The 27,072-nt window shown below is 41.0% G+C and overlaps 1 protein-coding gene across 4 annotated transcripts in view; it reads right to left on the bottom strand.

The window, feature by feature from the left end:
* Positions 1 to 27,072, bottom strand: part of ADGRE1 (adhesion G protein-coupled receptor E1) — a 92,442-nt gene that overhangs the window by 43,820 nt on the left and 21,550 nt on the right. For all 4 annotated transcript variants that reach the window (XM_066361003.1, XM_066361005.1, XM_066361006.1 and 1 more), the window contains exon 2: positions 9,571 to 9,659. In XM_066361003.1, the coding sequence (XP_066217100.1) occupies positions 9,571 to 9,601 (31 nt within the window). In that variant the 5' untranslated portion in view covers positions 9,602 to 9,659. The remainder of the gene's footprint in view (positions 1 to 9,570; positions 9,660 to 27,072) is intronic.

The following is a 27,072-nucleotide window of genomic DNA, read 5'->3' as shown; positions in this document are numbered from 1 at the left end:
ATATTTCACAGCACATGAAATTCCAATTTCTGTGTCTACAAATTAGGTTCTCTTGGAATGTGGTGATGCCGGTCAGTTCACATAAAGTCTGTGACTGTTTTTGCAAACAGAGTTGAAGAGTTAAGACAAAGACCAAATGGCCCACAAAGCTGAGAATAGTAATTATTTGTCCTTGGCAGAAAAAAATTGTTCACAAGATGACGTCAGAGTAATGGCGGAGTAGGAAGCGATACCGATAAATCTCCCCCAAACCTCAACAAGATCTTCAACCAGAAACAGAAAAACCTATCCTTGGAGCCTCCAGATGTTTCACAATACACCCAAAGGTATGATCGAGTGAGAAATTGGCTAAATATATAACCAAACCCCGAAGGAAATAGGGAGTAAGAAATGCTCCGCCTTCCTCACTAACCTAAACAGGGCGATTTTCACTGGAAACTGAGAATATAGAAACTAAGGCGGGCAAAGGGGGTGAATAGATCCAGGCCGCGGCACAAACGGCCGAACCAGGCTGTGGCACGGAGATCTAAGCCAAGGAAAAACTGTACCTGTGAAAACCTGGGCAATACAGCTAACACTCGCGCCAAACCCAGAAAAGAAAGACAAGCGGCGCAGCCATTTTACCTGATCCCCTGGTAGGCGCATAGTGGGCGAGAGATTCCTTCCAAAGCCCCCGGAGGGTGCGCCCGTGTTACTCCACAGAGAGGCAGAGTCAGAGGCCTTTGTGTGGGCCGAAAGCCTCCGGGCTGCCCCAGTGCCCTGGGAGAGCCGCACACGGGGAGGAAGCGAGAGCTAATTCCAACACTGGAACTTTTCAGTGCGGGCGGGAGGTTTCACTCAGAGGGCGAGAATCCGGCCTCACATCCTGGTCTGCGCGCACGGAGAGTGGGAAGGAGACTCCTCCCAGCACCTCCGGAGTGGGAGCCCGTGTTGTACCACGGAGGGGCAGAGTTGGGGGCCTTTGTGTGGGCCGAGGGCGGAGTCACGGGCCGCCCCAGCGCCTTGAAAGAGCGGCACACGGGGACGAGCGAGAGCCAATTCCAACATTGAAACTTTTCAGTGCGGGCGGGGGGTTTCACTCAGAGGGCGAGACTTCCGGTCTAACATCCTGGTCTGCGCGCGCAGACCCGCCCATGTTACCGGACAGAGTGACAGAGCCAGAGGTCTTTGAGTAGGCGAAAGCCCCGGCCGATTATGCCAGCAGCTCTGACTGACTGAGCCTTACCCAGAGCCCTGTGCTGAGTGGAAATAAGAGTGGGGAGTTGCCCGCTCTTTGAGCCTCTTACTATCCAGGCAGAGGCAGCAGCAACCCCATAGCTGGATTCTCAGGCTGCTGGTTGAGGAAGGAAAGACTAGGAGAGAGGCTCCTGGAACACGGACTCTCTCACTGTCGGAGCCTATAAACGCTAATGAGCCTCGACTGCCAACGAGACTGAAGCACAATACATGACATCGCCATAGAGACTTATCAACTGCAAACCTCTACCTGAGCGTGCCAAAGGGGCAGAACCCGGGGTACAGAGTTGCCGACCAGGAAGAGGGAGAGAAAAGAAAAAGCAAGAAGATAACCTCTCAAAATCAGAATAATCCGCAGACTTTATAACCTATCCCATTTTATTATATTTGTTCGTTTGTTTCTCTTATCTTCATCCTTGATTTTTTTTTCTTTTTTCTTTTTTTTTTTTCCTCCTCCAATTTGGTCGTTTAACTCCCTACCGGTCTTACTCTCTCCTCTCCTTGAACTACACTACCCATAAGTGTTACGTCTCCCATTATCTTTTCTTTCCTCTTCCTTTCTCTCTATAAGGGATGCACTCCAAAATCCTTAACTCTCTCTCTCTCTCTCTCTCTCTCTCCTCTTTTTCTTTTTTCTTCTTTTAGTGGTTCCCTCTTTTTTTCCTCTCTCTCTCTTCTTTTCTCCCTCTATATTAGTTTCTTCCTTTTTCCTTTACATCTCCTCTCATTCAAACCTTAATAACAAACAAATTATTTTATCTGGGACTCAAACGTATGTTTGTGGCATTTTGGGGGGTTTTTACTTCACCTTTTTAACTCACTAGCAGTGCTCCCATCCCTGGCTCTCCATTTTATCAAGCTCTTGTTCCACTAAATACAATAGTAATTTTTTAATTTGTCCCCCCATTTTCCTGTTTCCCTCTTACTCCTCTCATCATAACTCTTAGTCAACCAACACCTAAACGCAAATCATTTTATTCTTGATCCAAATTTTTTCATTATTTGCTTTTTGTGGGTCCATATCCCCACCCCCCCTTTTTTTTTTTCTTGCCCCTTTATTACTTTTCCCCAATTCAGGCCCTCCATTACAGGTATTGTTTGTTCTATTAAATACAATATAATTCACAGTTCACCACAAGATTTTCTCAAGAAAGGAGAGGAGAGGAGAGAAAAAAAGGAGGGGGGGAATAATTTCCTTTTTTAAAATTTTTATTTTATTTTATTTTTCTTTATTTCATTATTAATTTTAAAAAAAAAAAAAACTTTTTTCAATTTTTTATTTTTTTAACTTTTTATTTTTTATTAAATCTCATTAATACTATCAACAAAACCACCCTCAGATGCCATTAAGGAAGAGAAAATCGAATATCATGGATACAAAAGAAAGAGAGGTAACACAGATAGAAGAGGAAAAATCTACGGAGAAAAAATTTAATATATTGGAAACCTTGGAGTTAAATGACAGAGAATTCAAGATAGAAATCCTAAAAATACTCAGAGATATACAAGAAAACACAGAAAGGCAATTTAGGGAGCTCAGAAAACAACTCAATGAACACAAAGAATATATGTCCAAGGAAATTGAAACTATAAAAACAAATCAAACAGAAATGAAAAACTCAATTCAAGAGCTGAAAAACGAGGTAACAAGCTTGGCTAATAGAACAGGCTAGATAGAAGAGAGGATTAGTGAAATAGAAGACAAGCAACTTGAGGCACAACAGAGAGAAGAAGAAAGAGACTCAAAAATTTAAAAAAATGAGATAGCCCTACAAGAATTATCTGACTCCATCAGAAAGAATAACATAAGAATAATAGGTATATCAGAGGGAGAAGAGAGAGAAAATGGAATGGAGAACATACTCAAACAAATAATAGATGAGAACTTCCCAAGCCTGTGGAAAGAACTAAAGCCTCAAATTCATGAAGCAAACAGAACTCTGAGTTTTCTTAACCCCAACAAACCTACTCCAAGGCACATCATAATGATATTGGCACAAACCAATGGCAAAGAAAAAATTCTCAAGGCAGCCAGGGAAAAGAAGAATACAACATATAAAGGAGGGCCCATTAGATTATCATCAGATTTCTCAGCAGAAACTCTACAAGCTAGAAGAGAGTGGACCCCAATATTTAAAGTCCTGAAAGAGAGGAACTTTCAGCCACGAATACTATACCCATCAAAGCTATCCTTCAAATATGAAGGAGAAATAAAAACATTCACAGATACAGAAAAGATGAGGGAATTTATCATCAGAAAACCCCCTCTCCAGGAATTACTAAAGGGGGTTCTCCAATCAGATACAAAGAACAAAAAAAAATAAAGCCACAAGTAAAAGCTCCAAGAAGAACACAATAAAACCAAATTTAAACTGTGACAACAACAAAAAGAAAGGGGGGAGAGGATGGAGATTAACAGTAGCAAAGGACGATGGAGTGCAAAAGTACTCACAAAATAGTGCACTACAATAAACAGGGTAGGAACCCTTTTCATTACCTAAAGGTAACCACCATTGAAAAAACCACCACAGAAGCACATGAGATAAAAAAGATAGCATCAGTGGAAAGATGTATGGAATACAACCAAATAAAAACAAAAGATAAAAAAACAAAAGACAAGGATCAAACAAGACACAAAACTAACAGAAAGCAATCTATAAAATGGCAATAGGGAACTCACAAGTGTCAATAATTTCACTAAATATAAACGAATTAAACTCACCAATAAAAAGACACAGAGTAGCAGAATGGATTAAAAAAGAAAATCCAACTGTATGCTGCCTACAGGAAACTCATCTAAGTAACAAGGATAAAAACAAACTCAAAGTGAAAGGCTGGAAAACAATACTCCAAGCAAATAACATCCAAAAAAAAGCAGGCGTAGCAATACTCATATCTGATAATGCTGACTACAAGACAACAAAAGTACTCAGAGACAAAAATGGCCATTTCATAATGGCTAAGGGGACACTGAATCAAGAAGACATAACAATTCTTAATATATATGCACCAAACCAAGGAGCACCAAAATATATAAGACAGCTACTTATTGACCTTAAAACAAAAACTGACAAAAATACAATCATACTTGGAGACCTCAATACACCGCTGATGGCTCTAGATCGGTCATCCAAACAGAGAATCAACAAAGATATAGTGGTTTAAACAAAACACTAGAGCACCTGGATATAATAGACATCTACAGGACATTTCATCCCAAAGTGACTGAGTATACATTTTTCTCCAGTGTACATGGATCATTCTCAAGAATTGACCATATGTTGGGCCACAAAAACAACATCAGCAAATTCAGAAAAATCGAAGTTGTACCAAGCATATTTTCTGATCATAAAACCTTGAAACTAGAATTCAACTGCAAAAAGGAGGAAAAAAATCCCACAAAAATGTGGAAACTAAACAACATACTTTTAAAAAATGAATAGGTCAAAGAAGAAATAAGTGCAGAGATCAAAAGATATATACAGACTAATGAAAATGACAATACGACATAGCAGAATCTATGGGATGCAGCAAAAGCAGTGATAAGAGGGAAGTTCATATCACTTCAGGCATATATGAACAAACAAGAGAGAGCCCAAGTGAACCACTTAACTTCCCACCTTAAGGAACTAGAAAAAGAAGAACAAAAACAACCCAAAACTAGCCGAAGAAAGGAGATAATAAAAATCAGAGCAGAAATAAATGAAATAGAGAACAGTAAAACTATAGAAAAAATTAATAGAACAAAGAGCTGGTTCTTTGAAAAGATCAATAAAATTGACAAACCCTTGGCAAAACTTACCAAGGAAAAAAGAGAAAGAATCCATATAAACAAAATCCAAAATGAAAGAGGAGAAATCACCACGGACACCGTAGATATACAAAGAATTATTGTAGAATACTATGAAAAACTTTATGCCACTAAATTCAACAATCTAGAAGAAATGGATAAATTCCTAGAACAATACAACCTTCCTAGACTGAATCAAGAAGAAGCAGAAAGCCTAAACAGACCTATTAGTAGAGAAGAAATAGAAAAAACCATTAAAAACCTCCCCAAAAATAAAAGTCCAGGACCTGACGGCTATACCAGCGAATTTTATCAAACATTCAAAGAAGACTTGGTTCCTATTCTACTGAAAGTCTTCCAAAAAATTGAAGAAGAAGCAATACTTCCAAACACATTTTATGAGGCCAACATAACCCTCATACCAAAACCAGGCAAGGATGGCACAAAAAAAGAAAACTACAGACCAATATCTCTAATGAATACAGATGCTAAAATACTAAACAAAATACTAGCAAATCGAATACAACAACATATTAAAAAAATAATACATCACGATCAAGTGGGATTCATCCCAGAATCTCAAGGATGGTTCAACATACATAAAACGGTTAACATAATACACCATATCAACAAAACAAAGAACAAACACCACATGATCTTATCAATAGATGCAGAAAAGGCTTTCGATAAAATACAACACAATTTTATGTTTAAGACTCTCAACAAAATGGGTATAGAAGGAAAATATCTCAACATGATAAAGGCCATATATGATAAACCATCAGCTAACATCATATTAAATGGCACTAAACTGAAGGCTTTCCCCCTTAAATCAGGAACAAGACAGGGTTGTCCACTCTCTCCACTGTTATTTAATGTGGTACTAGAGGTTCTAGCCAGAGCAATCAGACAAGACAAAAAATAAAAGGCATCCATATCGGAAAAGAAGAAGTAAAGGTATCACTTTTTGCAGATGATATGATCCTATACATCAAAAACCCCAAAGAATCCACAAAAAGACTACTAGAAACAATAAGCCAATACAGTAAGGTCGCAGGATACAAAATTAACATACAGAAGTCAACAGCCTTTCTATATGCCAACAATGAAACAACTGAGAACGAACTCAAAAGAATAATCCCCTTCACAATTGCAACAAAAAAAATAAAATACTTAGGAATAAACATAACAAAGAATGTAAAGGACTTATATAATGAAAACTATAAACCATTGTTAAGAGAAATTGAGAAAGATATAATGAGATGGAAGAATATTCCTTGTTCTTGGTTAGGAATAATAAATATAATCAAGATGGCTATATTACCCAAAGCAATATACAAATTTAATGCAATTCCCATCAAAATTCCAATGACATTTTTTAAAGAAATAGAGCAAAAAATCATCAGATTTATATGGAACTATAAAAAACCCCGAATAGCCAAAGCAATCCTAAAGAAAAAGAATGAAGCTGGGGGCATTACAATACCTGACTTCAAACTCTATTATAGGGCCACGACAATCAAAACAGCATGGTATTGGCAGAAAAATAGACACTCAGACCAATGGAACAGAATAGAAAGTCCAGAAATAAAACCACATATATATAGTCAAATAATTTTTGATAAAGGGGCCAAGAATATACAATGGAGAAAAGAAAGCCTCTTCAATAAATGGTGCTGGGAAAACTGGAAAGCCACATGCAAAAGAATGAAACTGGACTACAGTTTGTCCCCCTGTACAAAAATTAACTCAAAATGGATCAAAGATCTAAACATAAGACCTGAAACAATAAAGTACATAGAAGAAGACATAGGTACTAAACTCATGGACCTGAGTTTTAAAGAGCATTTTATGAATTTGACTCCAATGACAAGAGAAGTGAAGGCAAAAATTAATGAATGGGACTACATCAGACTAAGAAGTTTTTGCTCAGCAAGAGAAACTGATAACAAAATAAACAGAAAGCCAACTAAATGGGAAATGATATTTTCAAACAACAGCTCAGATAAGGGCCTAATATCCAAAATATACAAAGAACTCATAAAACTCAACAACAAACAAACAAACAATACAATAAAAAAATGGGAAGAGGACATGAACAGACACTTCTCCAAGGACGAAGTACAAATGGCCAACAGATATATGAAAAGATGCTCATCTTCTTTAGTTATTAGAGAAATGCAAATCAAAACTGCAATGAGATACCACCTCACACCTGTTAGATTAGCTATTATTAACAAGACAGGTAATAGCAAATGTTGGAGAGGCTATGGAGAAAAAGGAACCCTCATCCACTGTTGGTGGGAATGTAAAGTAGTACAACCATTATGGAAGAAAGTATGGTGGTTCCTCAAAAAACTGAAAATAGAACTACCTTATGACCCAGCAATCCCTCTACTGGGTATATACTCCCAAAACTCAGAGACATTGATACGTAAAGACACATGTAGCCCCATGTTCATTGCAGCATTGTTCACAGTGGCCAGGACATGGAAACAACCAAAAAGCCCGTCAATAGATGACTGGATAAAGAAGATGTGGCACATATACACTATGGAATACTACTCAGCCATAAGAAATGATGACATCGGATCATTTACAGCAAAATGGTGGGATCTTGATAACATTATACGAAGTGAAATAAGTAAATCAGAAAAAACCAGGAACTGCATTATTCCATACGTAGGTGGGACATAAAAGTGAAACTAAGAGACATTGATAAGAGTGTGGTGGTTACGGGGGCAGGGGGGAAAGGGAGAGGGAAAGGGGGAGGGGGAGGGGCACAAAGAAAACTAGATAGAAGGTGACAGAGGACAATCTGACTTTGGGTGATGGGTATGCAACATAATTGAAAGACAAGATAACCTGGAATTGTTGATCTTTGAATATATGTAACCTGATTTATTGATGTCGCTCCATTAAAAAAATAAAATTATAAAAAAAAAAAAAAGAAAAAAAAGAAAAATTAAAAAAAAAAAAAAATTGTTCACTCCTGACATAGTGTATTGGACTTCACAGGCTCACTTAGATCTTCTTTCAAAACTTCTAGCTTGTGGCCCTGGCCGGTTGGCTCAGTGGTAGAGCATCGGCCTGGCGTGCAGAAGTCCCGGGTTCGATTCCCAGCCTGGGCACACAGGAGAAGCGCCCATCTGCTTCTCCACCCCTCCCCCTCTCCTTCCTCTCTGTCTCTCTCTTCCCCTCCCGCAGCCAAGGCTCCACTGGAGCAAAGATGGCCCGGGCGCTGGGGATGGCTCCTTGGCCTCTGCCCCAGGTGCTAGAGTGGCTCTGGTCGCAACAGAGCAACGTCCCGGATGGGCAGAGCATCGCCCCCTGGTGGGCGTGCCGGGCGCATGCGGGAGTCTGTCTGACTGTCTCTCCCCGTTTCTGGCTTCAGAAAAATACAGGAAAAAAAAAAAAAAAAAACAAACTTCTAGCTTGTATTTGACTCATCCAATGGTATCTTTTTTTATTACCCTAAAGACCTTAAAGCCCAGAGCTGAAGAGTGGGTAGGTCCAGTCTGACCAGGTGGTGGAACAGTGGTGGATAGAACATTGACCTGGGACGCTGAGGACCCAGGTTCGAAACCCTCAGGTTGCTGGCTTGAGCACGGATTCACCAGCTTGAGCACAGGGTCATCAGCTTGAGTGGGGGATCATAGACATAAACTCATGGCTGCTGCTTGAGACCAAAGGCCACTGGCTTGAAGCCTAAGGTCGCTGGCTTGAGTCCAAGGTCACTGGCTCAGCTGGAGCTCCCAAGTCAAGACACTGTATGAGAAAGCAATCAATGAACAACTAAAGTGATGCAACTACAAGTTGATGCTTCTCATCTTTCTCCCTTCCTGTCTTTCTGTCCCTGTCTCTCTGTCTCTGTCTCTGTCTCTCTCTCTCTCTAAAAAAAAAAAAAAAAAAGATAGAGAGAGAAAAGAAAAGAAAAAGAGTAGAAGGTCCAGGTCATTGTAACATACTAAGCTAAGGCACCCCAAGCATGGACCCTCTTGGTGGTCATCAGTGTAGCAGATGCTTAAATGTTCCCTTATCCTACCCCAGAGGGGTTTCTATGCACGCAGATAACTCATTGTCTTTCTCTGTAAAAGGACATTTTTCTTCAGCCTGGGAGGGCAAGCCAGAAATGTTTGGGAGTTTCATTCGGCATGGCCATCAAACAGTGAGATGAGGACTGCAGGATAAATAGCTCCGACTCCGTGCCCTTCAAAGGCACATTACATAAAGACTCCTGAAAGGTCCCCAGCAGGATTGAGTAACAGTTACTGCAGCAGTAACCCCTCCCTAAAATGCTCTTCATTCGTTCGTTCTCCTCTCTTCCCTCTGACACTCCCCACTCCCTCCCGGTGCCTCTTGGATCTGTTTACCCAAGTCTTTGTCTCAGTTCTGCTTCAGGAGAACAACCGAGAGACTCAGAAGTCTCTAATAGGACAGGCACTCGCAGGCATCTCTGCAGAAAGTGCCAAATTTGGGGAAGCAACCAAAGCTAAGACACAGGGTCATGGGGAGAGCAGTGAGGAATTCCTTGTCCCACTTACCTGAGAGCAGGGGCAGGCCCCTGCTTCCCATTGCTCTGAGATGCCAGAAAAGGTCTAAGATGCTCTCCAGCAGGGCGTGGCAAGCGTTCCTGGAATGAATGAGCACCATGGAAATCAATCTCTGGTGGTCACAGAGTTTAGAAGCCACATGATTGATGTTCACCAAAACCCTTTAATTTCTACCCATCTCTTGACTCAACAATTCCATATCTAGAAAATTGCTTTCAGGACAGGCTCCTACATGGATGATCAGAGCAGAGTAGCTTATAGAGAACATGCTTACAACCCAACTCATAAAGAACACAAGATACACCCAATGGAATAGGCTGCTAGAATTTTAAATCCTAGTCTGTTGCAATCAACATGATCCAGACTGAGAAGCTACACAGTATAAACTATCCAGTTTCTTCATTTAAAAAAAAAAAAAAAATATATATATATATATATAAAGTAAAAAAACACATAGAGCTCCTAGATTAAAAGAGACAGAAACATATAAACAAATTGCAGATCCTAACTGGATCCCAAAATCAAAAAAATAAATTTTTAAAAGGTTATAAGGCTGGAGATATGATGACATTTAAGAATGATTGTGCATTTTTCATAAATATAATTCCTTCTTACTTTCCTCACCTGTGAATTCAGGTGGCTTCTCCAAAGAAAGCTATAGGTATGATTTTTTAAAAAAAGGGCTATGTTTAAAGACTATTGCTCTTTGGAGACATGTACTAAATAATGTGATACATAGAATTTATGTCAAGCTAACTGGGGAAGTTAGTGGTTTGGGGAGTAAGTGGAAGTAAAGATGAAACAAAATTGGTCATTGTTAGAGTGGGTGAAGGATCTGTGGAGTACATAATGTTATTTTCACTAAATTAGTATATGTTTAAAAAATTCCTTACTAAAAGGGACAGGAAAAATTGTCTTCAAGGTGTACCATTAAGTAGATAGATGCCAAAGGGCAGAAATCTGTATGTATGCTAACATTTGTGTAATAGGGGAGGGGAGATAATAAGGAAAATGTTAGCATATTGTACACAGTTAAAACTATGTGTCAATATATTTATAATATATTTATATATCAGGGAAATGATCTCTGTTTTACACCAATGTTATCTATTCTCTCTACAGTTGTATATGTGTGAGTGCACTTTGGCACACACAGTCATACAGGCCTATGCACAAACATGTAAGTGCATCAAATGCATGTATATGTGCATAATGAGTTTGTATTGGCAAAAAAATGTTCCTACAAGTTGCCTAAGAAATTCATAACACTCGTTGCCTTTGAAAATTAAGTGGCAGCCTGACCAGGCAGTGGCACAAATAGATAGAGCATGGGACTGGGATGCAGAGGACCCAAGTTCAAAACCCCAAATCTCCAGCTTGAGTACGGGCTCATCTGGCTTGAGCATAGGCTCACCAGCTTGAGCTCAGGGTCGCTGGCTTGAGCCCAAGGTCACTGGCTTGAGAAAGGGGTCTGCTCTGGCCGGTTGGCTCAGTGGTAGAGCGTCAGCCTGGTGTGCAGGAGTCCCGGGTTCGATTCCCGGCCAGGGCACACAGGAGAAGCGCCCATCTGCTTCTCCACCCCTACCCCTCTCCTTCCTCTCTGTCTCTCTCTTCCCCTCCCACAGCCAAGGCTCCATTGGAGCAAAGATGGCCCGGGCGCTGAGGATGGCTCTGTGGCCTCTGCCTCAGGCACTAGAATGGCTCTGGATGCAACAGAGCAATGCCCCAGAGGGGCAGAGCATCGCCCCCTGGTGGGCATGCCAGGTGGATCCTGGCTGGGCGCATGCAGGAGTCTGTCTGACTGCCTCCCTGTTTCAAGCTTCAGAAAAATGCAAAAAAAAAAAAAAGAGAGAGAAAGGGGTCACTTGCTCTGCTGGAGCCCCCAGGTCAAGGCACATATGAGAAAGCAATTAATGAATAACTAAAGAGCCACAACAAATAATTGCTGCTTCTCATCTCTCTCCCTTCCTGTCTGTGTGTTCCTATCTGTCCCTCTCTCTGACCTCTCTGTCTCTGTCAAAGAAAATGAGGAAAGAAAGAAAGGAAGAGAGAGAGAGAGAGGAAAGGGAGGGAGGGAAGGAAAGAGAGAGGAAGGAAGGAAGGAAGGAAGGAAGGAAGGAAGGAAGGAAGGAAGGAAGGAAGGGAGGGAGGGAGGGAGGAAGGAAGGAAGGAAGGAAGGAAGGAAGGAAGGAAGGAAGGAAGGGCTGGGGAAACCAGACTCCAGGAACAAGGAGACAGTTCACATTTTGCCCTTTCAAAATGTGGAGTTTGAACCAAGTGAAGGTATTTCATATTGAAAAAATAAGTCACTTCCCCACCACCACCATAACCTAACATTTGTTGAAACTGAAGACTTGTATATGAACTTTTACTTACTCTTAATTTTCTATACTGCTCACAAAAATTAGGGGATGTTTCAAAACAAATATGAATCTATAAAATATCCCCTAATTTTTGTGAGCAGTGTACATTGGAATAGCTGCATTCTATCCATTCTAATTATTCTAGAAGAGAGAATAATGGAGTACTAGACATCTCTATGAAAGAGCCTTTCAAGACACAATGTAGCAGAGTTTGCCATATGAGCATCATTTTTAAATGTAAAAAGTGCTGTTATCAAGTTCATGTCCATAGGCAGTTGAGGGTTAGGATAAAAGTTCCAGTGCACATTAGCAAAGACGCTATGCTCTGTAAATCTGTTAAGCCATCCAAAAGTGATGTTAAAGGCACCATGGGGAAAATATAGCAAAAGTGCTAAATGGTTTCATAAAATGTCAGCAGAAAGAAAGGCAACATTTAAATATGTGTAATGCAAAAAATTCAATATTATAAATAAAATTATGTTGGAGGAGGCTATTTAAAATAACACGGAAAGGCCCTGGCCAGTTGGCTCAGTGGTGGAGTGTCGGCCTGGCGTGCGGGGGACCCGGGTTCGATTCCCGGCCAGGGCACACAGGAGAGGCGTCCATCTGCTTCTCCACCCCCACCCCCCCTCTTTCCTCTCTGTCTCTCTCTTCCCCTCCCGAAGCCGAGGCTCCATTGGAGCAAAGATGGCCGGGTGCTGGGGATGGCTCCTTGGCCTCTGCCCCAGGCACTAGAGTGGCTCTGGTCTCGGCAGAGCGATCCCCTCCGCCCCGGGAGGGGCAGAGCATCGCCCCTGGTGGGCGTGCCGGGTGGATCCCGGTCGGGTGCATGCGGGAGTCTGTCTGACTGTCTCTCCCCGTTTCCAGCTTCAGAAAAATACAAAAAATACAAAAAATAAAAAATAACATGGAAAGCAATTGTGATATAGGAGATACATTGTGATATTAGGAGAACAGCAGGAAATAGAGCAAAATATAGAATATCACATTTAAACAAATAATAAGTGTTAATAAGATAATGGCATTGTGAATGATTTTACATTTCTTTTGTTTAACTGTAATTATAAATTTTACACATTACTTTAACAATAAAAAAAATAATATCCTACCCACCTACTGTTGGGCTCTTGGACTGCTTCCAAGAGCTATTGTAAATAACATGCCAGAGAACATAAGGGTGCATATAATCTTTCAAATTAGTGTTTTGGGTTTCTTCAGATAAATTCCCAGTAGAATCACTGGGTCATAAGGTAGTTCCATTTTTCATTTTTTGAGGTAATGCCATACTGCTTTCCACAATAGCTGGGTACAAAGGAGGGGATAAGGGGGATGAATGGTGATGGACGAAGGCTTGACTAGCAATATGAAGGGTGGTGAACATGCAGTATGGTGTACAGAGACATGTTGTAGAATTGAACTGAGCACCTGAAACCTGTATAACTATGTTAAACAGTGTCACTCCAATAAAATCAATTTTTTTAAAAAAGAAAACAATAAAATCATGGAATATTTTAATAGGAGAGGAAACAAAATGGCTTAAAATATGGTTTCTCTTAGCAGCTCTATCTCTTCTTCATATTCCTGTGGTGGCATAACCCTTTGCTTTGTCATTGAGTCTGGACTCCTTCAGGGCCTCCCCATGGATCAGTTCTCTCTTGCAGGTGCTGGCAGTGCCCGAGACAACCTGAGTTTGAATTGTAAAGACGCAATCACTAGATCAGTGATTCTGAAGTAGTGACTTTGCCTCTGAGTCTGTTGTCTCAACTGTAAAATGGAGCTAAGAAAAAGCATATACTTCATAGTACTGTCATGTTGGTTCAGTGAGATGACCGTTCACAGTATGTGGCACCTGCCTGGCACATGGCAAATGCTGAGTAAAGTGAGCATGATGAGGACAGGACACAGTGATGGCAGTGGTGGTGGTTGTAGTGGAGGAGATACTGATAACAGCGATGAAGGTGATGGCAGGGGGAGGGTGGACACGATGGCGATGGTGGTAGTGAAGGTGGAGGTGGTGGCTGTGGGCAACAAAGGGGCTCTGTAACAAATCCAACCAGAACCTCACAGGTTGATCTGGTCATAAAGTCTTAACTGGGCAGGTCATGGTGGGTAGTCACACCTCAGGTATATATAAAGGTTATCTTTGCCATAAACAAGCATTGTTCTTGTGCATCTAGGTTAACACACCCTTAAAGTGCCTCTTTCTCAGACCCCTAGGAGGTGTAACCACCCTCAAGAGAACTCATAATTTTGTTAACTATCCTATAATCCAATCATGGAGATTTCCCTGTCTTTCTTTCTCCCATATTCATATAATCTTCCTTATGCTTACATCCCTCCTTAATTCCAAATGTATAAAAGAAACTGCCAGCTGTCATTCTGGGAAAGACATTTCTCAGTCTTCTGATATATTGCTTCCAGGCATGTTCTCTGTTTGTCCCGCATAAACTCATAAAAATTCTACATGGGTTTGGACGTTCTTATGTTGGCATGGTAATGATGATGACAATGGTATTGGTGAATGAAAATGGTGTACATGGTAGTAGCGACAGTTGAAGGACTGGTTTTGGTGATGACAGTGATGGTGATGGTGGTGGTTGTGACCATGGTAGTCTAAGAGATCACTCACATTCTTTCCATGACTCCAATTATAACCGTGACTTTGCATGTTAAGGACTGATCCATTACTCAGTGGTGAGGAGAATTAACAAGGGTCCTGTGAAGCTCCCACGGGAACTAAGCAGTGGTCTGAGAAGGCCCATCCCAGAAAAATCTCTTATTCCTGATGGCCCTAAACAGGCTCATCACTCATTATGCACATGTAACCCAACATGCAAATCAAATTTTGCTGCGACTACTTCTCTCAACTCTTTCATCATAACTTCCTAAAAACATGAAGTTCTATGACAGGCCAAGAGTTGCCTAAGGGCGTTGATGCTGTCATCTCATTGAAAGCTCACAGCCATTCTATGACGTACATCTTCTCACAACTTCACTTCTCAGATGAAAAAATTGAGACTCAGAGAGATGCTATTATTTGTGTCACTTACTCAAGAGTGTTGCTGCTAAAAAAGCTCAACTAAGACTTGAACAAAGTTGGGCTGAGTGCAAAGCCATTGTTTAACCTCCACATCAAGACCTTAAACCCCAATGCCTCCTAGGAGCTGAACATGGAATGTAAATAAGGCCATTTGGGGAAGTAATGGGGACTGTGCAGAGCAGTAAACCATGAGTTTTACCTAAAGACATTCAAATACACTTTTTCCCTAAATGCAAAACCAGTAGACAGACTGTCTGACTGAATATTAAATTTTGCTCAGTCTTCAAGGAGTTATACTTGGTCTCACTTCCAACATGGTTTCCCTTCTCTCAACATTGGTTTCCCTTTTTGGTTCATTTTTCTCTCTCCTTCCAGAAACCTACTCTAAAATACACTGTGGAAATTACCAGCATAAAGAAACCTTATTTGGGCTCTTGCCAGTTGAATCGGTAGTAGTGTCAACCTGGTGTGTGGAAGTCCTGGGTTCGATTCCCAGTTAGGGAACACAGGAGAAGTGACCATCTGCTTCTTCTTCCCTCCCTTTCTCCCTTCTCTCTCTTGCACTCTTTTTCTCCTGTAGCCGTGGCTTAATTGATTTGAGCACACTGGCTCCAGGTGCTAAGGATGGCTCTGTGGAGCCTCTGCCTCAGGCACTAAATATAGCTCAGTTGCGAGCATGGTCCCAGACGAGGGTCACCAGGTGGATCTCAGTCAGGGCACAAGCAGGACTCTGTCCATCTCCCTTCCTCTCACTTAAATTAAAAAAAAAAAAAAAATAATAATAATAATACCCTATCTGGATAAGGACAATTCTTTTGAGATCTCATTTGCCACAAGTTTAAATAAAGTATTTTTTTAATTTTATTTAGAAAATTAAATTTAATGTGGGAACATTGATCAATAAGAATACATAGGTTTCTGGTAAACATTTCAATAGCATTTGAACTATTGATTATGTTGTGTGCCCATCACCCAAAGTCAAATCATTTTCAGTCACTGCATATTTGTCCCTCTTTACTCCAGGGGAGACAATGTTTTCCAGAACCTCTGAGACCTCTAGTAATGCTGACTTAGGTTTGCTTGTTTGTTTGTTTTGTAAGCTACTCTACTGAGGTATATTGACATGTTAAAAGCTGTACATGTTTAATGTACACACCTTGATGAGTTTGGAGAAAAGTACACCCTGTGAAACTGTCATTACCATCAAGGCCATAATCATATCCACCATCTATCTATTCAAGTGTGCCCCCCTGTCCCCTTCATGATGTATGTGTGCATGTATATGTGCATAGCAAAAACACATAACATAAGATCCACCCTCTTAGTAAATTTTAAGTACACAATACAGTATTGTTAGTTATGGGCACTATTCTGTATAAGTAGATCTAGAACCCTGGTCGACAAACTGCAGTTCTTTGGCCCCTTGAGTGTGGCTCTTCCACAAAATACCACATGTGGGAGCTACCTCAGTAAGGAATGTACCTACCTATATGGTTTAATTTTTAAAATTTTGGCTCTCAAAAGAAATTTTAATCATTGTACTGCTGATATTTGGCTCTGTTGACTAGTGAGTTTGCCGACCACTGATCTAGAACTTACTCATCTCCTAACATTGAAAAATTATACTCTTTAGCCATCTTCTCCCATATTTCCCTCTCCCCAGCCCCTGGCACCCACCATTCTACCCTCTGCTTTTGTGTGACTACTGTAGCTTCCACTTGTATGCAAGATCATACAGTATTTGTCTTTCTGTGTCTGGCTGATTTCACGTACATGTCAAGGCTGATCTGCAGAGAATTTTGGCCATGACGCACTGTAGGAAATACATTTTGCACCAGAGAGATAGAAGGAGAAAAAAAGAGAACTGTGCCAAGTTTCACAAATCAGTATTAACTATACTCAATCTCCAATATTTTATAACTATAGTCCTTTTGTTTCTTTTAAAATGCTGGTGGGTTTTAAAACCCACTAACTCAGTTTCATGACCCAATCCTTCACCACTGGGTCACAAGCAGCTGGTTGAAATAAACACCAACCTGTAGAGACTTTGGCTACAAATAAAAGAGATGAGCCTTTCCCTGTGAGCCCGGCACTGACTGTGCTGGTATGTTTATGGGGTTGAGGTGTGCAGTGGGTGAAAAAGAGTGGTAATTACACCTCAAGAAACTCACTCATACTTTTAGATCTTGTTTTCTCATTTTTAGTAACACCTGTTTCAGACTGTCTTGCACCTTTCTTATTTAGTTTCTCTTAAGCTCTTTAATACATAATTCATCATCTTTTTGGAGCATATTAAAAGCATTTCAGGCACCTTACCACTTAATGCCCACTCCTCACCCAAGCAGAGATGGGCAAATAGACGTGAGACAGATGCCCGCAAAGCAGCTTTCAAGAAATAAAGCCACAGGACATGTAATGAGGTCTCCTTGAATATTTTTCCAGTGCCAGGACATTTTTTTTAGACCCAAGATCACATATGAAACAGTATTATTTTTTTCCTACAGAAAGACACTGACCCAGTTCCTACTTACCCACACGGCGCAAACCCCTCGCCTCTCACCCAGCCAGGCAGCGTCTCAGAGCAGAGAGAAAAAGGAAGTACATGGCTTATTATCTTTAGCACCAGTTTCTCAAAGGGTCTTGTGGGTGGAGCAGGTTGGGGTGTTGTTGGGAGAGTTTGCGAAATGCAAGGGCCATTACATAGTACATTACTGAGGTATTAAAGTGCCTTAGAAAATGAACTTGGAAATGGTGATGGTGTCCAATGGGGGAATCAGGCAATGGACAGAGTGGAAATGTGCCAACTTCCACAGACACCAACATGAATTCAGCTTTGAGGATGCTCCTTAAGTTGTGAACTTAGTGAGACACTTGAAGGCCAGAGTATGGGAGAGAGTCAGTGTATCTACATACTACCCAATTTCCTTTTGTCCCATTCTCCCTCAGTTTACCGCTTTGGGAAAGTGGTAGGCTTATACTCTCGGTCTTTGAGATAGGGTCACCCAACATAATCATACTTAACTACTTGGCTGATAAAATTCTTGACTGGTCTCATTAGCACAATGTCCTGAAATTTTTTCTCATTCACATAGAAGAATCTTAAGATGGGAAAACATGATAAATATCCTCTACTTTGACAGGTCCAAATAAACACCTAATGATTTACTCCTTGTCTTGGTTTTATTACATTTATGAAATATTGCCTTACTATCTCTAAACATGAATATCTTCCTTTTTCAGTTTCCCATTTCTTTTATTTTCTTATTTTATTTTATTTTTTAGAGAGAGGCAGAGAAAGAGAAAGAGACAAGAACATTGAGCTTTTCCTATATGTGCCCTGACTGGGGATCGAACCATCAACCACTGTTCCTTGGGGACAATGCTTCAGCCAACCCAGCTATCCAGCCAGGGATTAATTTTTTTATGTATTAATTTTTTTAGAGAGACAGAGAGAGGAAAAGAGAGAGAGAGGAGGAGGAAGGGAAGCATTCATTTGTTGTTCCACTTAGCTGTACATTCATTAGTTGTTTCCCATGTGTGCCCTGACCAGGGATCAAACCTGTAACCTTGTCATTTCGGGAAGACGCTCTAACTGACTAAGCTAACTGATCAGGGCCCCCATTTCTTTTTATAAATTAGAACTGATGCAATAAAATATTTAAATTATCACCTAGATATAGTTGTCTAGGTGAGCTGGCCCTCAGCCCCTCCATGTCAGACTCAAAATGTTAGCTGCATGTGATACTCAACATGTTTCTTTTGCAGGGCAAAGGAAAAGGGTTTGAGCCTGTCCTTGTCAGCTGAGCTTAAGTGAAAACTGAATGTTAAACCGAAGTGCCCAATAGTTCCTGACATTCTGAGCATTCCATGCCCTTATTGCCTAATTCTGCCTGTGACATAATTTGCACAAACAGATGCCAGAATGTCCCTTCTTTGTGTGCAGTCCTCCCATGCTGACTCTAAACTTGGCCACATGGTTGGCTTTGGTAAAGAAACAACTAACAGGATGCAAGCAGAGATTTGAAAAGTGCATGCACATGGGGCTTGCCTTTCCCTCCTCCACTTGAAACCCTGAGATCACTCTGTGAATGAGCCTGAGCTAACCTTCTGGAGGAAGACCAGCCACGTGGAAGAGAAACAGTCTCACTAGTCAATAATCCAGAACTCTGGCTGCCAATCTGCTCGCCTCCACAATGTAGGAGTGAGGCCAGGCTAGATCATCCAACCCCCATTGACCTACCGACTGACCAGAAATGCTTGAAAGAACCCATCAGAGACCAGAAGAAATATCTAGCCAACCCACAAAACCATGATCAAAATAATACAACCATTGTTTTAAGAAAAAGAAATTTGGTGTTGATTTGTTACATGGCCAAGGCTTATTAACATACTTCACAAAGTTGATAACTGGAACTTTAAGCAAGCATAATCAGTTAGGAGGTTTCTACAGGAGGAGCTAGGGCTTCTGGAAGTTTTTACAACATAACTGAGAGATCCCTGTGGGAAGAACTTTGTGTTTATAATAAAGCTCTAGGGTTCTAGCTTCCCATTCCTTCACTTTATTTTCCCTTCTAGACACCGTGGCACTCGGGCCATGCCACACCTGGCTTGCAACCCTTTCTTTTTCCTGAATAAATCCTCTTTGGTGATGAAACCTAGCTGATATTATTTTTCAGTTGACAAAGTAAACTGGAAGGAGCACTTTTACACATATGTTTCAGGCATGGTACCACATGACTTCAGCTCCCATTCACAGCTGACTGGAATAGGAGGTGGCCCAGCAGAGAAGTCTGGTCTCTCTATTGGATGTTGACTGACCAATCTATCTGGCTTCTGGCTCTCTTAGAGAGTTTGAATTCTAAGCCACAAAGAGGGATACATACAAATAGTGGAGCCGTCAGGCAAAGGACTCTGTGGCTGACCTTCCTCTCCACTTCCGACTGCAGGTACTCACCTTCCCTTGGTAGAGCAGGAGGCCATCACCATCAAAGAATTCTGGTCAGGCTCACAAACCCAGGGCCAAAATACTCAGTCTGAGGACCAGAAGTGTGGCCACCTCTCAAACACTATCAAGCACGTAACAATTCACTTTGGGCCATTGTGCGAGAAACGGCTCCCCATCCTCCTCTACGCTGCTCTGAACTGGAAGGTTATCCTGTATGGACTGCCTCTCCCAGACCCTCCTGTGCTCAGTCTTCAGCTAGGTTTGACCAACAGTAGCTGTGAACGGAGAGAAGAAACCTGGAGGAAAGAGAAAGGTGGGGATATTTCTCTTCCCAGGTGATTGGAGTCTTCCGTCACAGGCTAAGGCCCTTTCTGAGTTTCTATTACTGCTCCCTCTCTCTACCCCCCCCTTTAAGCCAAGAACTGATGAGTTCCCCCACCCACCATTGCTACTTCCAGGGTGCCCACCATCCTTTGTCAGTTCTCTCCGCCCCGCTGTGAGATTGTGATTTGTAATAAGAAATATATGACTGGTCTTGTTCTGTTTCTAGCACAGAGCTCCTAAAACTCTTGGAATTTCCTGAGTGATAAGTGCAATGGGAGCATCTTCTGTTAGAATATTTGGTCTTGTCTTCAGTTCCTAATATCACTTCAGAGCCATAAAGGTGAAATTGGTATCTGATAATTCATAGTAAGTCCCTTCCCACCACAACTGAGTATGTGTTAATGAGGTGACCTTTGGGAATTATCTAAAGATGGGGGCTGGTTGCCAGGGGAACCAACCAGGAATAGAATAAAGGGTGGGAACTGTCAGTATCCCCCCATTTCCCCAAAGATGCAAGGGACTAGAGGTTGAATCAATTATCAGCACCCAGTGATTTAGTCAATCATGCCTGTATAATGATGCCGCCATAAAAAAAACCCAACAGAATAGGGTTCAGAAAATTTCTGGGTTCTGAACACGTGGAGATTGGGGGAGAGTGGTGACCAGATAGTACATGGAAGCTCCTTTGCCAGATCCTTTGTACCTGGCCCTACACATCTCTCCCATCTGGCTGTTTCTGGGTTATATCTTTTCATAATAAACTGGCTATCTAATAAGTAATACATTTCTCTGAGTTCTGTGAGCTACTCTAGCAAATTAACAAAACTCAGGAGGAAGGCTCATGGGAACCTCTGAGCTGCAGTCAGAATATCAGAAGCACATATGACAACCTGGACCTGTGATTGGCATTTGAATTGGGGGGAGGGGAGCAGTCTTGTGGGACTGAGCCCTTAACCTGTGGGATCTGACATTGTCTCCAGGTCAATGGTATCAGACCTGAGGTGAATTATAGGACATCTAGCTGGTGTTGGAGAATTGCTTGCTGGTATGGAAACATCCCACACACACACATTGGAATTGGGTTCAAACACTTTTAACTGCCTGCACCTATATAAATAGTGTCTACTTAATCCTTTATCTGGGCCGGCTGCTTTTTGCCAAGTAGACAACTCATACACACACCTAGCACTATAACCAGCTCTACCCATCCTAACAAGAAGACAACACTTTTTAATAACTGACAGAAGAGGAAGACACATTTCAAAAGAAAGAAGGAAACATCATCTTCCACCAAACTGTGGGACCCCAACACAAACGTCAATGCCACTTCCTTCTTTGCCAGTCATCTAACAATTGTTTCTCAACAAACTAACTTCCCATTTCTTGAATTGGTGGTATTCCACAGGAGGAGTGGCTGAAAATATGGCAAAGTTGTTCCACCCTGTGAGAAGAGGCCACAAGAATCAGTAGAGCCCAGTATTTGTGCCCTATCAAAATGGCAACCTGGACTTGATGCCAAAAGGTCCAGGTGAGCAGCTCATAACAATGTTCTTTCCCATTCACTGGTTCACTGGAAATCCCCTAGAATCTTGCCCCTAGAATACACATTCGCTTTGTTTATTATTTTATTTGTTGATTTTAGAGAGAGAGAAAGGGAGAAAGAGAGAAGCATCAACTTGTTTTTCCACCTATCTATGCATTCACTGGTGGATTCCTGTATCTGTCCTGATCTTCACCGGGAATCAAACCCACAACCCTGGAATACCAGGATGATGTTCTAACCAACTGTGCAACCTGGCCAACGCCATAGTCACTTTTGTTTCAAACAAACCTTTCATGCCAACTATCCTTGGTACTTGAGGTGGTTTAAAACATAGCCCACTGAATGTAAATTAGTGCAGTCAGTCTGGAAAACAGTATGGAGGTTTCTCAGAAAGTTAAGAATGGAACTTCCACATGACCCAGTAATTCCTCTCTGGGGTATTTACCCCCCAATTTCTTAAACATTTATATGTACCCCTATGTTCACTGCAGCATTACCCACTGTTTCCAAGACATGGAAACAACCTAAGTGTCCACTGATGGATGGATGGATAAAGAAGATGTGATGTGTATGTATAATGAAATACTACTCATTTATAAGAAGATAAAATACATCCATGAATTGCAATACAGCCTGCCATTTGCAACAACATGGTGAATCTTGAGAGTATCATGCTAAGTGAAATAAGTCAGATGGAAAAGGACTAGAATCATATGATTTCACTCATATGTGGAATGTTAAAGGAAAAGTAACCAACAAGCAAAAGCAAATTTATAGATACAGACAACAGAATGGTGGTTACCAGATGGGGAAGAGGGTGGGGGAGGACAAAGGGTGTAAAAGGATTGAATATGTGGAAATGGAAAGAAACTAAACTTCGGATAGGAAGTAGACAATACAGTACACAGGTGTCAAATTATAACCTTGTACACCTGAAAATTATACAATGTCATTAACCAATGTTACCCCAATAAATTTAATTTAAAGTAAATAAAATATGGCTCCACAAAGCTGAATGTTTTGACTATTCCAGAAGCCACTGAATTGTATACTTTAACATGGTTAAAATGGTTACTTGTATGTTATAGGACTTCTCTTAATAAAAAATATTTTAATATAATAAATAAATACTGATCTCCTACAGGCTTAAATAGAGATCCTGGTTGACCTGTTTGGATTGGGGCAAAAGCCTATTTGTTCCTTACCCATGGATTTTGCTAGATGCCGTTTTTCATAAAAGCCATACAACATAGGCTTAGGATTTATCTCTATGGTAATCATGCAGTTATCACAACACTCAAGCTGCTGGTGGGGAGAGTAGGATGCACTGTAATTCACGCAAAAAAAAAAATATGTATATTAACCCAAAGTTTTCATAACTGAAGCTTTATAAATTTTCTTTTCATTTTATGTAGAAATAAAATTAGAGAGTTGGCTGAAGATGCTTAGGAATTATATGCAATGCTATTGAGAAAACATCAGAATGGACAAGGAGTAAGAAATCATAGTTGTTAAGACTTGGAGCACCAGATCATGGAGCAGATCAAGGGTCAGATAGCCCCCGCGACCCACAGGAAAGGAACTAAGAGAACAAATATGCTGACCTCACTCTCTTCCCTTTCTCTGCTATGCTGTTGGAATTTCCCATTGGCCAAAATCCTTAGAAACCAGAAGCCAAGGAAGTCCACAGTCATACTCAGAGATGTCAGCATTCAAGCCAGTCACCAAATGGATTTGGAGGGGTCTACGGAAGATATCCAACCCACTTAGATATTCATTTCCTTGTTTATTGACTCTGCCCCACCATTAGAATGTAATTTCCTACTAGAAACAATAAACCAATACAGTAAGGTCGCAGGATACAAAATTAACATACAAAAGTCCATAGCCTTTCTATATGCCAACAATGAAATATTAGAAAACGAACTCAAAAAAATAATCCCCTTCACGATTGCAACAAAAAAAATAAAATACCTAGGAATAAACATAACAAAGAATGTAAAGGACCTATATAATGAAAACTACAAGGCATTATTAAGAGAAATAGAAAAAGACACAATGAGATGGAAAAATATTCCTTGTTCTTGGATAGGAAGAATAAATATAATTAAAATTGCCATATTACCCAAAGCAATATATAAATTTAATGCAATTCCCATCAAAATTCCTATGACATTTTTTAAAGAAATGGAACAAAAAATCATCAGATTTATATGGAACTATAAAAACCCCCGAATAGCCAAAGCAATCCTAAGGAAAAAGAATGAAGCTGGGGGCATTACAATACCTGACTTCAAACTATATTATAGGACCACGACAATCAAAACAGCATGGTATTGGCAGAAAAATAGACACTCAGACCAATGGAACAGAATAGAAAGCCCAGAAATAAAACCACATATACGTATATGGTCAAATAATCTTTGATAAAGGGGCCAACAACACACAATGGAGAAAAGAAAGCCTCTTTAACAAATGGTGTTGGGAAAACTGGAAAGCCACATGCAAAAGAATGAAACTCGACTACAGCCTGTCCCCATGTACTAAAATTAATTCAAAATGGATCAAAGACCTAAATATAAGACCTGAAACAATAAAGTACATAGAAGAAGACATAAGTACTAAACTCATGGACCTGGGTTTTAAAGAACATTTTATGAACTTGACTCCAATGGCAAGAGAAGTGAAGGCAAAGATAAATGAATGGGACTACATCAGAATAAAAAGTTTTTGCTCAGCAAGAGAAACTGATATAAAAATAAACAGACAGCCAACTAAATGGGAAATGTTATTTGCAAACAACAGCTCAGATAAGGGCCTAATATCCAAAATTTACAAAGAACTCATAAAACTCAATAACAAACAAACAATCCAATAAAAAAATGGGAAGAGGACATGAACAGACACTTCTCCCAGGAAGAAATACAAATGGCCAACAGATATATGAAAAGATGCTCAGCTTCATTAGTTATTAGAGAAATGCAAATCAAAACTACAATGAGATACCACCTCACCCCTGTTAGATTAGCTATTATCAACAAGACGGGTAATAGCAAATGTTGGAGAGGCTGCGGAGAAAAGGGAACTCTCATCCACTGTTGGTGGGACTGTAAAGTAGTACAACCATTATGGAGGAAAGTATGGTGGTTCCTCAAAAAACTGGAAATAGAACTACCTTATGACCTAGCAATCCCTCTACTGGGTATATACCCCAAAACCTCAGAAACATTGATACGTAAAGACACATGTAGCCCCATGTTCATTGCAGCACTGTTCACAGTGGCCAAGACATGGAAACAACCAAAAAGCCCTTCAACAGAAGACTGGATAAAGAAGATGTGGCACATATACACTATGGAATACTACTCAGCCATAAGAAATGATGACATCAGATCATTTACAGCAAAATGGTGGGATCTTGATAACATTATACGAAGTGAAATAAGTAAATCAGAAAAAAACAAGAACTATATGATTCCATACATTGGTGGAACATAAAAACAAGACTAAGAGACATGGACAAGAGTGTGGTGGTTACCAGGGGTGGGGGGAGGGAGGATGCAGGAGGGAGGGAGGGAGAGAGTTAGGGGGAGGGGGAGGGGCACAGAGAACTAGATAGAGGGTGACGGAAGACAATCTGACTCTGGGTGAGGGGTATGCAACATAATTTAATGACAAGATAACCTAGACATGTTTTCTTTGAATATATGTACCCTGATTTATTAATGTCATCCCATTAACATTAATAAAAATTTATTAAAAAAAAAAAAAAAGAATGTAAGTTCCGTGACAGGAAAGACAGTGTATGTCTTGTTTATTTTTAGTATCATAGATGCAGTTTCTAGAGAGTAGATACTTAATAAATATTTGTAGGATGAATAAATGATTTTGTGACCATTTCTTATTTTTCTTTTTTTTTTTTCTTTTTCTTTTTTTTATTTTAGGTGAGAAGAAAGGAGATAGTGAGGCAGACTCCCACAGGCGCCCTGACCAGGATTCACCCAGCAACTCTGTCTTGGGCCAATTTTGAAGTATGCCTGAGGCTGATGCTCTCAGACCAAACGCGTTATCCTCAGCTCGTGGGGCCCCACACTCAAACCAACTGAGCCACTGGCTGCAGAAGGGGAAGAGAGAGAGAAGTGAGGGGGGAGGGGTGGAGAAGCAGGTGGTGGCTTCTCCTGTGTGCCCTGACCAGAAATCAAACCCAAGAAGCCCACACGCCAGGCTGATGGTCTGTCCACTGAGCCACTGGCCAGGGCCAACAATTTCTTAACATCTCTAAGCCTCCTGGGTTTTCTTGCCCATGTGTTGCAGGGTGTTTTGGTTGGACCAGACATAGAATTAGACAATTCTGGCAAATGATTTGGATACACCCTTATAACACCTCCAAAACCTGTATGAGTTGACATGCATAAAGGTTTTGAGAAGATTGCACTGGAGGGAAAAAAGAGAAAAGACAGAAGGGTGTATAGTCTATCCAGAAGACCTCAGTGTCTACAGGGAGGCCCCTAAAGTGAACAGAGAGAATGAGAGATGATGCCATAGCGTTTGAGTCAGACAGGAATCTGGGCTCAAGTACAATAGCTCAGGGGCTCAGAAGACAACGCAGCCCCAAGTGGGGGAACAAACCAACTCTTAAAAAACATGTCAGGCCTGACCAGGCGGTGGTGCAGTGGATAGAGCGTTGGACTGGGATGCTGAGGACCCAGGTTTGAGACCCCGAGGTCGCCAGCTTGAGCATGAGCTCATCTGGTTTGAGCAAAAGCTCACCAGCTTGGACCCAAGGTCGCTGGCTCGAGCAAGGGGTTGCTTAGTCTGCTGAAGGCCCACGATCAAGGCACATATGAGAAAGCAATCAATGAACAACTAAGGTGTCGCAACGAAAAACTGATGATTGATGCTTCTCATCTCTTTCCATTCCTGTCTGTCTGTCCCTATCTATCCCTCTCTCTGATTCTCTTTCTGTCCTGGTAAAAAAAAAAAAAAAAAAAACAGGTCAGAATGAGTCTCAGCAGTCAGTAGACTTGACCTGGTTGTAGATAGAGATCGCTGTGTGAGCTGGGCAGATGCCTGGGAGGCATGTGAGGGGCCTGGACGAGGAGGCAGAGAAAGATGGCAGAAGCAGATGCTGAGCAGGAGCCAGATGGCACTTCACAACACCTACAAACTCCTGAGAAATAGGGAATAGGAAAGAATACACTCTGAGATCCTGTAGTCAAAAACTTCGCTATATAAACTGAGCTAGCTCATATTTGTAGCACAGACAGATGCAGCTTGA

The sequence above is a fragment of the Saccopteryx leptura genome, chromosome 1 (genome assembly GCF_036850995.1).
Source record: "Saccopteryx leptura isolate mSacLep1 chromosome 1, mSacLep1_pri_phased_curated, whole genome shotgun sequence".
NCBI classification, from domain to species: Eukaryota; Metazoa; Chordata; class Mammalia; order Chiroptera; family Emballonuridae; genus Saccopteryx; species Saccopteryx leptura.
The sequence above is the reverse complement of the archived record's forward strand: the minus strand, read 5'-3'. Positions and strand labels throughout refer to the sequence as shown.